General features: G+C 40.9%; 1 protein-coding gene across 1 annotated transcript; it reads right to left on the bottom strand.

Moving 5' to 3' along the window:
* Positions 1-351: 351 nt before the first annotated feature.
* rabggta (Rab geranylgeranyltransferase subunit alpha) lies at positions 352-13559 on the bottom strand. The gene is made up of 17 exons (XM_042007092.1): positions 13478-13559; positions 13098-13134; positions 11919-12029; positions 11407-11531; positions 11107-11294; positions 10744-11001; positions 10564-10647; positions 8690-8772; positions 5498-5593; positions 2909-3014; positions 2767-2818; positions 2601-2689; positions 2423-2511; positions 2223-2339; positions 2015-2128; positions 1771-1858; positions 352-1022 (listed from the first exon to the last, which is right to left on the bottom strand). The coding sequence occupies exons 2-17, from the start codon at positions 13098-13100 to the stop codon at positions 874-876; spliced, it is 1752 nt and encodes a 583-aa protein (XP_041863026.1). The 5' UTR covers positions 13101-13134; positions 13478-13559; the 3' UTR covers positions 352-873.
* Positions 13560-13954: the final 395 nt, after the last annotated feature.

The raw sequence follows: 13954 nt of genomic DNA on the forward strand, positions 1-13954 counted from the left end.
CTTAAATTTTTGTTGCATTTTAGAAAACTTGCCAATGTTTTTATGAAAGGGGGTGTGTATTTTAATTTTTAAGCTTTGGTGCCCCCCTTTCTTCGAAACATCTACTTATTGTGTCTCAAATTTATAATCCATGTTGTCACACAATGAGTCTTATAATTTCCCACCTGTACTCCGTTTTATACTCACCTGTATGAACAGGAGAAATAATTAGGGATCAAAAACTGCTTCAGTGCGCACATGCACTTAAATAATCGACTTACAACAAACATAAAAAACATGTACAAACCTTGTACTGCTCAATATGGGAAAAAAGGCAAACTAAAAACAAATAAGAAGCTTAGAAGGCAGTGACCCATTGTGCGCTGTTTATTATTGGATTGATGACTTACTGTGCAACAGTATAGTGTCATTAAATGTTTTTCACAATCTTTAAAAAAATGCATATGAGAGCTATGTGATGCTCCGATCACCCAGTTAGAGCTTTTCTTTCTAACCCAACCGTTAAAGCTCAGAGAAGCTAAAAGCCAGCATTGCTGCACTCCAACAAGCTTACTCTTCTAAACAGTTTCTGCATGCATTATGACGTAAAACATCTGCACACAACCAATAGTGGTTATAACACACACTTGTACACACACACGGACTCCGACTTTGTGTGGAAGTGTTAGACGGGTTTCTGACATTTGCTCTGGAAGCATCAGGCTTTCAGAACCTCGGGGTTCCCTGTGATTGACATTCTCCCAAACAAGTAAAACAGACACGAGACGCTTTAAAAGAAAAAACAGCCACTTTCTCATGTCACTATCTAAAACAACCGAGAAGGACAGCTGAATAACAGATTGACGACGGCAGTGATTCCCATCCTGTGTGTGATCAGAGCAGAAGGTCGGTGACTGAGGGCAGCAGCTCGCCTAACTCCGACTCAACGCTGGCCATCTGAGTGACAGGGTTGCCACGGAGATCAAGTCGCCTCAGCTTGGGGCAGGAGGCCAGCGGCTGAAGATCTGCCATGGAGGAGATTTCTGTGTGTTTGGGTTAATGAAAAAGCCTGCCTCTGTGTTTGTGGAGAGGAGGAGTGAAAAAAAGATCTGACAATGCTGTTGTGAAAGAAAGATCTATAAACTAATTACAACACTGGGGAACAAAGACATTTTTCTAAATATAAAATACAGAGTCTAAGAAAAATTCATTTAAACTGCCATTACATAGAAAAAACAAAATCCTTGATTGTAGCATCACTGTCATAACCTCTGAACCCCATTAAATCTTCTCAAGTATATAAAGGAGGAGTGAAGCGTAAAGGGGCTCTGTGGTAATGATGTGTTGTTAAGTGTCTCTTCCCTTCGTAATTGTGCTACTGCTTTGTAAAACTGCAGGGAATATTTGCATTACTTTTTATATAATTTTTTAATTCAATCACTTTAGTTTCTGGTAAAATAAATTATGCATGCACTGAGCTCTCATTAACAGTGTGATTTTATAAAAGCTGTCCTCACTGGCCCTTGTCTGGAGCTGTTTTTTTTTTTTTTTTTTTGTTTATGTCATACACCATAAGCTCTTCACACTCTTACTGGGGTTGTTTTTCAGCACTGGGCCACTCAGAGCTGATACATGCATGTCTTGAGTCACTGGTACACTGTGAGAGGAGTACAGAGATTGCAATTCAAACTGATCTTTGTGACAGCGGTGCTGCAACACAAACAAATCCAGAATAATTATGCTCCTCCAACAAATGCACCTCTGAATATAGATTTATTGATTTAAGGATACGGTTATTCTTCAAGGAGACTTCCTCCAGTTTAAGAAGGTCATAGACTCCCTCTAGGTTTTCTATACAGTTGTTATCAGCTTCCAAGACCTACAAGCATGAAAAGTTAATTAATTGGTTGAAATAGGTAGTTACTCTCTTCTTTCTCCTGTACTATATTAACTGAAGGAGAACATACACAAGAAAAGAGAGGAGGGGGCATATGTATGAGATATTTAGAATAAAATATCAGCTGTACTTTTTTACCTCTAGGCACTGCAACATAGCAAACTGAGGAGGCAACCGCTGCAGCTGATTGGAGGACAGATTGATATGAGTGACCAATAGGAGCTGGTCCAGGTGGCATAAAGTAGTCAGCTTCTGTTAGAAGAGGAGAAAGTATATTTCAGGACATCCATTCAGTTAAAAGATTTTTTCTTAAGGTTTTTTTTTTTTTTTAGAGCTGCGAACCAACCCTATCAGAAATACTGAAGACTCGGACTTCAGCATACTCCATTTTCAAGATGGTGTTTTCAATCATGAACTTGCTGCACAGGTCGCTGTAATATGCAGAGCGCATGGAATCCACTTCCTGTCGGCAGAAAGAGCAAGAGAGACCATCAACAGATACATCCTCATTAATGTCATAAACTGCGTTGTGTGGATGGTACTCACTTTGAGGGTTTGGAAATGAGCGAGTGTTTCCTTTTCATATCCTAGAGGGTCTAGTGCCCTCATCAGGAGGATAATGGTCAGTAAGCACCCTTCAGAGGCAAAGAGAGTAGTCAGTGACTACAGCGAGAGCAACAGCAGCAAACTTTAACATTTTATGATTCCAATAATATGAGCTAACATTTATTAAGTGGCTCCAGTTCCTGCAGCTGGTTGACAGACTGTAGCTCCAACTGCAACACTGAAGTCTTCTCTACAGAGAGTTCACTCCTACAGAGAAAGTGCATACTCTCATTAGTATTTAGAAATAACAGAAAAAAACATGTTGCCATCGCATCAAACAGTACCTGAAAAGTTCCCGATCGGTAGCAGAGTCCCGACACCAACTCTCAGTTCGACCTTCAGAGATAAAAGAACCCAGCATGATAAAACGGGAAATGCACATACAAGAACACGCCAAGTACAGGTTTAATATACTGTTTGCATCACCTGTGTACAGAGCGCAGTCCCTGTGTGTGTGTTTTTCAGTCCAGTGCACCGTTAGATTGTGTTCATTGGTGACATTGTTTATTGTTCCTGGAGGGAGGTCGCAAATCTAAGCAAGCAATAAGCTTAGGAAATGTCAAAACAGGAAGGGTTTATTTCACAAGCAAAAGGGCAGAATTTCATTTAGACACAAATTACTCACTTAAAAAACAAAATAAGAAGTCAGACCGAAAGCGTGATTGTGCTGATTCAACCTAATGCTGATTTAAAGACACAAAACTGCATCTGAATGCATTTTTAAGGAACGTTTTTTTTTTAAGAAAAAAAACAGGTTGTGGTGTTTTTTCCTTCATTTGTCTTTCCGTAGATGCTCTTGATGATTCTCTGCTTTGTTTTCTTAGGCTGCATTCACACCAAGATAGTCCGCTAGACTCAGTAAGACTGAGGACTCGGTTCAGTTTGGGGGATCAAACATTCGTCCGCTGAACTTCTCAAACAAAGCAAACCTTTTAAATAACATGTTCCATTCTCCGCCTGAGGCGGTGCTGCACCAAAATTTACTCAAGAAGACGACGAGACACACAACGAAGAAGAAAGCCTTTTCATCATTCGTATAATGCAGAATTACTTCGGTTTCCATCACATCAGAGCAAAACTTGGAGCTGCATCAGATCCTGGCGGTCTGGGGTCGATCAGATTTCTATCCGAACTTTTACAGAATTCTTCCACGACTGACTGCGAGCCATTTCTCCTGTGCAGACCCGCCTATCCTTCATGTTTTGTTGTTTTGGTTATTCACCCACAATTCTGTTTGCTAAACTCACAATGCATTTTACTTTGTAGTCCACTTTCTGTATTTTGTCCACATGAAGCGGACTGAGATCTGGGTTTGTAGGTGGACTGAGTCCACTTCTTTGATTTGAATCTGAATTTATTTGCGCATTTGCAATTTTTCAAACAAAGTGGACTTTCCAAGCAGGCAAGACTAGGTTTTTAATCAAAAATGCTACTTTGAATACGCTTTTACCCTGGCCTCAAGAGGCTTTCTGTTAAGTTTCTTTACAGATGAAATAGCTGGTTGTCTGGTTTAGCTTCTATAGTTGATGTTGTTTTCTGTCTCTTCGATCCTTGTCTCTTCTGTTCACTCCTCCTCTTTTTTTTGGTCCACTGCCAGGTCCAACATTTACATATAATTCAACTATAAACAATGAAAAAAAGAAGAAAAAAAAAAAAAACTATCAAGGGTAGCTTTGTGGATTAAGCTCCCCTTGATACTTAAGTTTGATGTCTTCCTTGGTAAAGCAAATATGCATGAACACAGCAGGCAGACTACAGCTGTGATGCTGGACAACACATTAAAAAATAAAACACACAAAAACCTAAAACCAATATAACTGAACAAAAAGGAAAATGCACAATGCAAGAGAAAAAGAACAGAAGTCAACTGTTGTAATAAACTGTAAGAACAAAACAGCTAAAAATGAATAAATAAATAAACAATAATTAACACCTAACAGAACAAACAAGGTTGCAGTGATGAATCACAGACCTAACTGGACAGTAGTATCCATCTCTACAGTAAATGAACAGATTGACTTAGAAATTGTGAAGATTTTTCTCATTGCTGAAGTCGTCCTTGAGGAAGACAGGAGCAGACAGAATTCAAGCTTTCCCTCTGGAAAGACATTTCAACCAATGACATGACCAGCAAACAGCCCAGATTTCAATCAAACTGATGATTCATGGTGGAAATAGAATAAACTATATCTATGGCGTGCCCTCCATCCTGCAAAGCTGATCTGCCAACTGCTATATGACAGTTGGAAAGGTATATTTTTCATTACTGAAAGAATTCAAACTATCATAAAAGCCTAAAGAGGTGCAAAAAGTACTAACTGTATTTTTTTCGGGGGGAAAAATACTTAAGTATGAAGGTTGGCTTATAAATCCATATTGTTTTTTGTAGTGATTGAGTGATTTCATAGTTGTTTTTTTCCCCAAAGTTGTGCTTCATCTGGAAAAAAGCAAACGCCATTTATGACAGGAACTATGTTTAATATTTTGAGGTATGTTTTTAAAAGCCACAAAGCTCATCTGTTAAATAGTTTAGGTTCAGATATGTGACGAAAGGACTTTTTGTTTGTTTTTCTTTTTAAACGCTTGAAAGAACAACAGCAATGAGCTTAATTTTTGTTACTCAAGCTGTGAAGTCCACCACAAAGCAGAACTGGGTCTGTGTCATATCCATTTTCCTGCTGAAGAACACCTCTGAACAACACATCCTTTACAAAAATATCTCACTTCAGCTGCCTGCTTGTTAAAACTTGCTGTCACTGCTGCCTGACAGGTTTAACGTCATGACACAAATTCCCATCATACATGTCTGTGAGAGATATCAGTGAAATTCCGCAGCTGTTAACAGTCCCACAAGAAAATACTGTCTGTTGACGCCCTTGCCGCAGATCTTATCAGCATCTCGAAGATGACAGCAGAACGTTCAGTCAGTATGCTGTTCAATCTACAGTGGAGACAATCACTTTTCTCCTCTACTGAGGCTGTGTGTAACTGTTGAGCTATAAAAGAAAAGGATACCCAGACGGGGCTCTGTCTAAAGCGTGGGTGGACACTCCTCCACTCAACTCTCTGAGGCTGACCGTCGAGGATCAGAAGCAAGCCAACTGACTGCGCCTAACAAAAAAGAAAGAGAAAGAGAAAAAAACTCGATGAGTCAACGCATAGCAAAGTATGGAGGTGGCATTACAATTTTTTTTTTTTATTTTTTTTATTTTAACCTGTCCTGTCCAGTATCACAGCAAGCAAAATGATAATCTGGTTGCTGTATCGTGCTGAACAAATTTGCTCTGCCAAGGGGAAACCTAAGGGTAAGCCTCCTCTTGGTAATCTGATTCATTTATTTATTTATTTACTTTGAATCATGGAATCTATGTAATCTTGCTGGACCTGACCGGAGGGGACAGAAAATGATGGAAAATAGCAAAAAGATGCAAAAGGGAAAGAAGAAAGGAGACAAAAAACATCACAAACAGAAGGAAACGACCCTTCAATCCACACCATCACCAGACAACAAACTGTTACACCTGTACATGAACACAACAGAAAATTTCCTACAACTTTTACAAAAACAAAAACACACACACAAATAAACAGAGCTGCTAGTCATTAAGAGTTTTTAAATAATAACCAAATCAAAAAGATATATCATGAAAGTAGCATAACAGCGACCAGATACTATCTCAGGAAAAATAAAAAGAATTATCTCTTAGTGTATAAACCCACTGGACAACTCAGTGACTGTGTCATGAGGAATAAGGAGTGATCAGTGATGAAGAGTGTTGAGTGAGATTGTGCAAATGCGACCATGCCTCCACGGAGGTCAGAGGCAGACCGGGGCAGCCCAGCACCCCCCCACATGCCTAACGGAGAATGAGAGGATGGGGACAGCGGCAGAGCCTAGACCCACGGCACACCACTCCCAGGCCCGCCCAGGTCCCCCCCACAAGTGCACTTATCCCCGCCCCAAACACACACAGTAACACATGCACACACCTATATCCTTGCACACTCCCACTCATCCTAACACATACATGCCTCCTCACCCCCACCCACACAATATAAACACTCAAACAGCATACAACCGTCACACTCTCACTCCCCAGCCCCCCCTCCCTCCCATCATGCCCTGTGGGAGACATCCCCGGCGGACAAGAGAATGGCCATCCCCAGCCACCCCCCATCACCTCCCACCCAGATGTGGCCAACCGGGCATCCCCCAAGATCAGCAGCCCCTCATCAGCGCAGCTGCCCCGGTTTCCGGCCCCCAGGGCAACCACCTCCCCTACCATCCCCCAGCGGCGCCCCGGGAAAGAGGGGTGTGAGGTGTCCCCATTGTCCTCCTCCTCCCCGCTCATGACTGTTTGTGGTGAGTGTGTTTATTGCAAGTAAAACTGGGGCACTGCCCCCGACTCCCACCCTTCATGCACCACATGACACGCCCCCCAGAAGTTGTTTGTGTGTTGTGTTGGTGTTTTGAGGTCTAAGTGTAATTTAAACCGAGAGGCGAGTCGCCACAGGGTGCAGCTAAGGAAGCCACTTGGGTGACCCCCTAGGCTACCCCCCGCATGACGTGCACGCCTACCAAATCCCTGTGTGTGTGTGTGTGTCTATGTGTGTATGTAAGAGAGATAGAGAGCGGGGAAGAAGAGGGGTCCAGAGATGTAAGTCAGAAGGGAAGAGAACCTCCCTCCGGATGGTGAGCTGCCAGCAGCACTAGGCACCCCCGTTCCCCAGGAGGCCCCCCAGGGCAAGACAGGCCAGAGGCAGCCGCCCCCCACGACCATGCCACGCAGCAACTGCAGCACAACAAGCTGCCACCGACCCCAGAAGACACCCACCCACCAGACACCCAAGGGGGATGGAGAGGAGCGGAAGGAGAATAGATCCACGGCGCACCACCCCCAGGCCCACTCAGGCCCCCCCACAAGGTCATGTCATCCCTCCCCACCCACCTACTCACCTATGATCTTACACACTCCCACTCATCCTAGCACATGCATACGCACGCACACAAACATACCCCCACACCCACACAAACATCATCCAAAGCATAGACATACACACATCCGATCACTACTGATAACATTGGTCAGTAGACATTAAAAGAAACAAAATACAATCATATATCTGAAATATACTAAATAAACATAAAACAAAACTACATTCAACGCAAATAAAAGAATTAAATGAACTAAAATTAACAGATTAAAGATACTATAAAGGAATTAGAATGGTAGAATACACTAAAATAAATTAAAAGGCTATGAACAAAAGATTAAAAGACACTGGAAGAAATTACAAGACTAAAGCCACTTTAAAAAAAAGATTAAGATACACTAAAAGAAATTATAAGAATAAAATCTATTAAAAGATGAGCAGGGACCACACGATTCCCATGCTATGATAAAAGCCAAGCAGTGAAAATGTGCTTTAATGCTATTTAAAAGTTTCCAGACTTTTAAACTGACATGGGAAGGTTCATTCTACAGTCTGGGTGCCAGTACTGAAAGCTCGGTCACCTCTGGTTTTAAGTCTGGGTTTTGGAGCGACTGGAAGGATCTGATCTGCAGACCTCATTGGCCTTGATGAAGCGTATAATCGCACAAGAAGCTCTTTTTGAAGAGCCATATGCTGTTTCTCAGCATATGGTAATGATCAACTTCTCATAACTGAAGGAAGGATGAAAAGGAAAAAATGAAAAATGCTGCCATCCAGCAGGATGATGATGAAACAAGGGTGGTGTTTCAGCATGACAATAAACCCAAATCACCTGACTGAATACTACTGAAAATCCATGGAAAGAATAAAGATCAGAGTTAATAAAAGAGTCGTACTGAACCTTCACGATTTGTGTGGAAGAAAGAGCCAAAACCTGAGCAATGCATAAGGTGACTCCATACAGGAGGCGTCTCGGAGCTGTCATTACCAGCCAAGGCTTTTGTACGGAGTATCAAATAAATTGTAGTAAGCTTCAACAATACTTTTTTTGCCCTCTGCTTCATTCAATTTTAACACACACAACTTAATTTGTGAACTTATTTATTTAAGTTTCTTTGTGTGTGTGTGGATTACTTGGGCTCTTCCCAACATCTGGTGAAAATCCCATGTCAGTAGCTCCATTAGAAAAATGCTGACATGTTCGATAGTTATTTTACCTGCTGTGTATCAGTAATGAGTGTTTTTGGTGAGATTAACGAGGAAGATACTGACGCTGACAGGCCTGGAGAGGGCGACGGTGACTCGTTCCTCCTCCCGACTGACATACACGCAGCTTATCATCTCTTCACGCTCCGCTGTTAAAAAGACAAAGAGCGTCTGTGAGAGGAACTCATATTGGATTTGTCACAAGACACAGCACATACGCACGCATGCACAAAGAAGCTGAAGTTCACAGCTGAATGCAGAAGTTCCACTCAAAGATTCTCCTACTGTGAATAGATAAGCCGAGCACACGAGAACCAAAGACAAAACACGCCATATTTTATGTAAGATTACTTTAAAAAATGTTTAACTAATAAAATATTCAAAAAGAAAAAGAGCACTAAGGAAAGGTTGAATGATTTAACCCCTTCCAACAAACGCCTTTAGCTATGTGGAAGTCTTAGATCATCTTGCATACACTTCACTTCCATGATGTTTAGAGCCAGAAGGATGACTGTAAATCTTCTGACTAAATCCAACGTGAATTTTGATGGATATGAACATTTTCTTGTACAAGTCACTCTTTTTAATCTTCTGTCTGGAATACTGTACCACCTCTCCAGAGTCTGATTAATGTTCTGTGAAACAGCTTAGCCTTAACATTTATTTTCTTCCACGCACAAAAGCTTCACCTTTTTCTTAACTACCATTTCTTGATTACATCTGGACCAGATAAGTCAGCGGCTCCCAACTGTTGAGAAATGATTTGAGAAACCATAGGTCTCTTAAAGAAGCACTTCTGATTTCTGTAACTTGCTGCTTCTTGTGAGAAAGCTGGAAATAATTTCGTTGTGGGCAACTGCAATGACAATAAAGCTTCTATCCTGAACTGGCAGATTTTCTCAGTGAGGCGCCCCTAATAACGGCTAACTCGGCATCCATCTTGCATCCTACCTGTACTCTGAGTGAGCTTTTTTTTTTTCCAGTGAGTAAGTCAGTCAGATGTTTACTCTTTTCTTATCGTTTGCTCTTTCAGTTTCTCTCTTTCTTTTCCTCTCTTCCTTCAATTTGTCCTCTTGCATTTCTTGTGTTTCAGAGCGAAACTCAGCTGTAACGTGATGTTTTCAGGCTGGTCCACAAAGTTGTAAAGTGCAGTTTCTCAGCCTCAGGACGCTGCTGGGCAACGACAGCCCCTGGAACATGATAAATGTCCCTGTGCCATTAAAAAACTAGTTAGAATTGCATTTTTTAGGGCCCAAAATTTTCATAGTGTTTTTACGTTAAAGAAGCACTATTCAACTTTGGCAGATTTTCTCAGTGACGCACCCCTTAACAACGGCTAGTTTGGCATCTTGCATCTTACTTTTAATCTGAACTCTCTCCAGTTCGTGAAGGTAAGTCCAGTGTTGGCTCTTGTCTTGTCTCTTGCTCTGTTTCCTTGACAATGTCCTCTTGCATTTCTTTGCTGAATCAGCCATCTTGCGTGTTCAAGACGGTCAGTGTACTGACATTCAGTTGGTGATGTGTGATGAGGAGTATAAAGGGAAACTCAGCTGTAATGTGTCACTGTGCCATTAAAAGAGCTTAGAGAGAGCTTAGATTCCAGGTAGGATGCAAGATAGAGGCTCAATTAGGGGGTGACTCACTGACAAAATCTGACAAAGTTCAGTTGTGCTTCTTTTAGGTAATTATAGTTCGAGGCTTTGAGAAAAGTTATTGTAGTTTAATATTTCTGGGGTGCCTAAACTTTTGCTTGGTGCCCATATCCTTTGTCCTCAACCTTTTACTGTGCAGAACACACTTAATGGTGGAAAAGAAAATTTCATCTTTAATTTTATGCTTTTGGAGATAAGTTCATCCACACAGTTTCCTGTTCACAGCAGAAATTATAAGTAGTCCAAAGATTTGCCCATCACACATCTGTAATATACAGATGGACATACCTCTGCCTAGAAGCCAGCGGTAGTAAAACCAAGCACTCTGGTCATTAGGATCAGTGAAGAAAGCATTTTGCACAAGCTCATACTCTGAAAGAAAGACATCACATGCAACAGTTTGTAACCATTGTAAAGACTCAGACTGCCACCTATGTGTTGCTTCTGCACATTGCTGCTGGAGTTTACCTTTGAGTAGCTGTTCCTCACAGACTCGGTGGGAGTGGGTTTGAGGAGAAGGTGGAGGGGAGGACTGAGGAAGCCCATGACAGGGTGAAGGGGGTTCTGGAGACTCTGGGTGGAGCAGTGGCAGTAGGGTGCTGCGGTAGTGCCAGCTGGAGTAGTTGGAAAAGTTGGAGCCTATCAGACGATGAGTAAACTCCAGCTCCCGATCCACTGGCACACCAGACATTTTCACAACCATCCGGCGATAATCCCAGCAATGGACTGGCACAGGTGGGAGAATACATAATCAATATAAAAACCATATAAATAACAAAACAATTTAGGTTACATTTCAAACATGCGGTTGTTTCCTCTTTCTGTACTCACAGTTCCGGTCATCCAGACTCAAGCAGCGATCACACAAGCTCAGCTCTCTGGCCCAGTCTGGCCGAGGCAAACGGGCTGAGACCCAACATCTGTGGTGCCAGCTGCCGTAAGACTTTGGGTTCATTTTCAAACAAGACTCTAAAAACAACAGTTCGGCCTCATAAATCTTCTGCACTTCATCCTCGTCTCTAAAGCAGACATGGAGAAAACAAAGCCATCACACTGCTTCTGCGGCACACATGGTTCACCATGCACATCCTAAAAAAGCCCCAACAGGTAATTCATTGCAAATAATCTAACTTGACAGTCTCCAGGTGCATCAGGATTTCTCTTCTGTAGTTCCAGAGAGTTGCAAAGTCAGGGTTGGATGATAGGAGCTGCTGAGTCAGCTGGAGAGCCTCTTCATCCAGAATGCCATCCTTCCTCTGGCAGAAGAAAGTGAGGAGGGTGGAGAGGGCAAATATAAAGAGAAACAGAAAGCCAAACATATTATGCTATGGTAAAGAAATTAATCAAAAGACCAAAACCAACAATGCATCTAATATTCCTTTACTCCTATGCTCCATTTGTGGTCTTTAAAAGCAGCTTCAAACCTATATTAGCCTGTTTTAGTAAAAATAACAAACAGACAAAAAAAGAATGTAATGAAATACTATAAGCATTGTAGCGGTAAACTGGGAAAGTTTTGGCTACATAGATGCTAATTAGATTGAAAAATATCACTTCTGTTTTTGGTCTGTTCACTGGATTTGCTCAGATATTATTTTTAATAATAAAGTATAAATAATTCTGTACGGTGAAGTCTAAAAGACCTTAGAAAAGCAGGCATCGCGTGCAGCAACATATATCTTCAGCTTTTTCTCCCGCTCTTTCCTTTTCTCCTCCTCCTGCTGTGCTGTAGTTTTAACCTTCACACGACCATGCTGTCAAAAGCAGAGAGAGTTGGAGCTATAACAGGTGCATTTTATCCTTCAGAGAAAGATTAGACAAACTAAATGACATACACTCACCAACCACTTCAGAGGTCACAAATATCTAATCTGTTATTCACATGGCGGGATGTTTGGGTTTAGGGATGTTTTACAGGGATGAGAGAAAGAGGTTTTAAGGTACTGGTTTGATCTACTGGGATATCCGCACATATCCATCTGTATGGTTTTACAGGGAATGGTCCGAAAAATAAAAATAACCATCAGTGAGCATGACAGTCTAGATGGAAATGATGTGTTGGTAGATGTCAAAGAAGAACAGCTGATTAAAAGGCAACAATAACCCAGATAACCACTTGTTCTCTCTTATATCTCTTAAGTGAGTTGAGCCTTGAAAACACTTGATCACTGTGACAGAAAAGCCTTGGGTGCAACTTGTCAGCAAAAAGCAGAACACTAAGGATACAGTAGTTTTAACATGGACATGAACTAGCACTTTAAAAAATACTGCTTTGCCTGTTAAGATCAGAAAATCTTATAAACAACATGCCAACATAGACTCATCATGATGTAATGTTATTTTGCCGTATGTACAATCTCTTAATGCTGAGCATTATCTAAAACTTAACATAACTCTGAGTTGAGCATAAAACTGAACATAAAAGTTGAACATAAAATTATGGCCATCACAAATCTCAAACCATCTCTGAATAACTGACTGAACTTAAGCTAAGTTCACTGCAGTCACAAGGGCCCCACAGTCACCAGATCCTAATCCACCCATGCTTTTGATAAAAAGGGAGAATGGGAGTGTTTGATCTTGAAGATGCTGTATCTTTGACATTGTGTGTTACTATCATGCCAATATACTTCAAAATCTTTAACGAATATATTCAGCATTTTGTTGAATTTGTGCAAAAAATTATAAAGATATGGGAAGCAAAGGGGGTCTAACCTTGTATTAATATAGTATGACTAATAAAGTGTTGGGTGAGTGTAGGTATAAAACTATCAATGAAATAAATACACTAACAATCTGAAATAAAAGAAGTCATTTCTTACCATTTTTGCTGAAAGGGGGGTATAGTCCTTAAGAGATCTGTTTAAATTGGCAAAAAAAAGGGGGGTAACAGACATGGTTAGGCCTGACTTATATTCAAATACCACACAAAGAGCTGAGAGACTAAAAAGGTCATGACATGTAAAAACTTTTAGCTCTCAGTATACAGATTCAGCCCTCGGATAAGTTTAAACACTGTATACAAACATCTCTGGGTCTTCACTTAGCTTGCTAATTAGCTTCGATGTCAGTGAACAACACTGGGCAGGGCTCATTCACAGTTCAGTGAATGCAGCACACATTAACAGCAATCACCGGGGGAAAAAACATGTTTTCAGGGCTGCACCTGAATGTCGCATTATTTATTGCCGAAAACACTCACCTGTTTTGTTATTTGGCGTTGTAGATGTTTTTCACTGTGCAGTTTGATTTGTCATGTCAGATTCTGTTAACGACTACAATTTTGCCACTTCCGTCTCGTGAATAATACGTCACGGCGAGGCTCTTCCTCGCAGCTGTGGTGCTTTGTCTCCCTCTAGTGGAGAAAACTGCAAACAACAGCATAAAACTACTACTACCAGTAGTTGAGCAACAAACAAGTCAAAAACTTTGTTTTAAAATATGCATTAATACAAAATATACAAATAGGGGGAAAAAAATCCTACCATGAGTATTAGAATAATTAAGGCCTAATATTTTCACTATTTAAGGCTGATTTATAAAAAAAAAATTTTATTTGAAGAAGGAAAACTTCCAGAAATACACATTTCAAAATGAGAAGAGTTTTGAACTTAGCTTTGCCCATTGTTCACAAATCTGTCTTACAAATTTAGACAAATTCAACACAATTTAGCTGGAT

Source organism: Melanotaenia boesemani, chromosome 14 (genome assembly GCF_017639745.1).
Source record: "Melanotaenia boesemani isolate fMelBoe1 chromosome 14, fMelBoe1.pri, whole genome shotgun sequence".
Taxonomy (NCBI): Eukaryota; Metazoa; Chordata; class Actinopteri; order Atheriniformes; family Melanotaeniidae; genus Melanotaenia; species Melanotaenia boesemani.

Bases quoted from the DNA above. Each gene is read 5' to 3' on its own strand.
- rabggta (XM_042007092.1), bottom strand. The intron at 11,295-11,406 runs GTTAGATTATTT...TGTCTGCTTTAG, and splicing joins ATGCACCTGGAGACTGTCAA to AGACGAGGATGAAGTGCAGA. The intron at 1,859-2,014 runs GTAAAAAAGTAC...TCATGCTTGTAG, and splicing joins CTATGTTGCAGTGCCTAGAG to GTCTTGGAAGCTGATAACAA.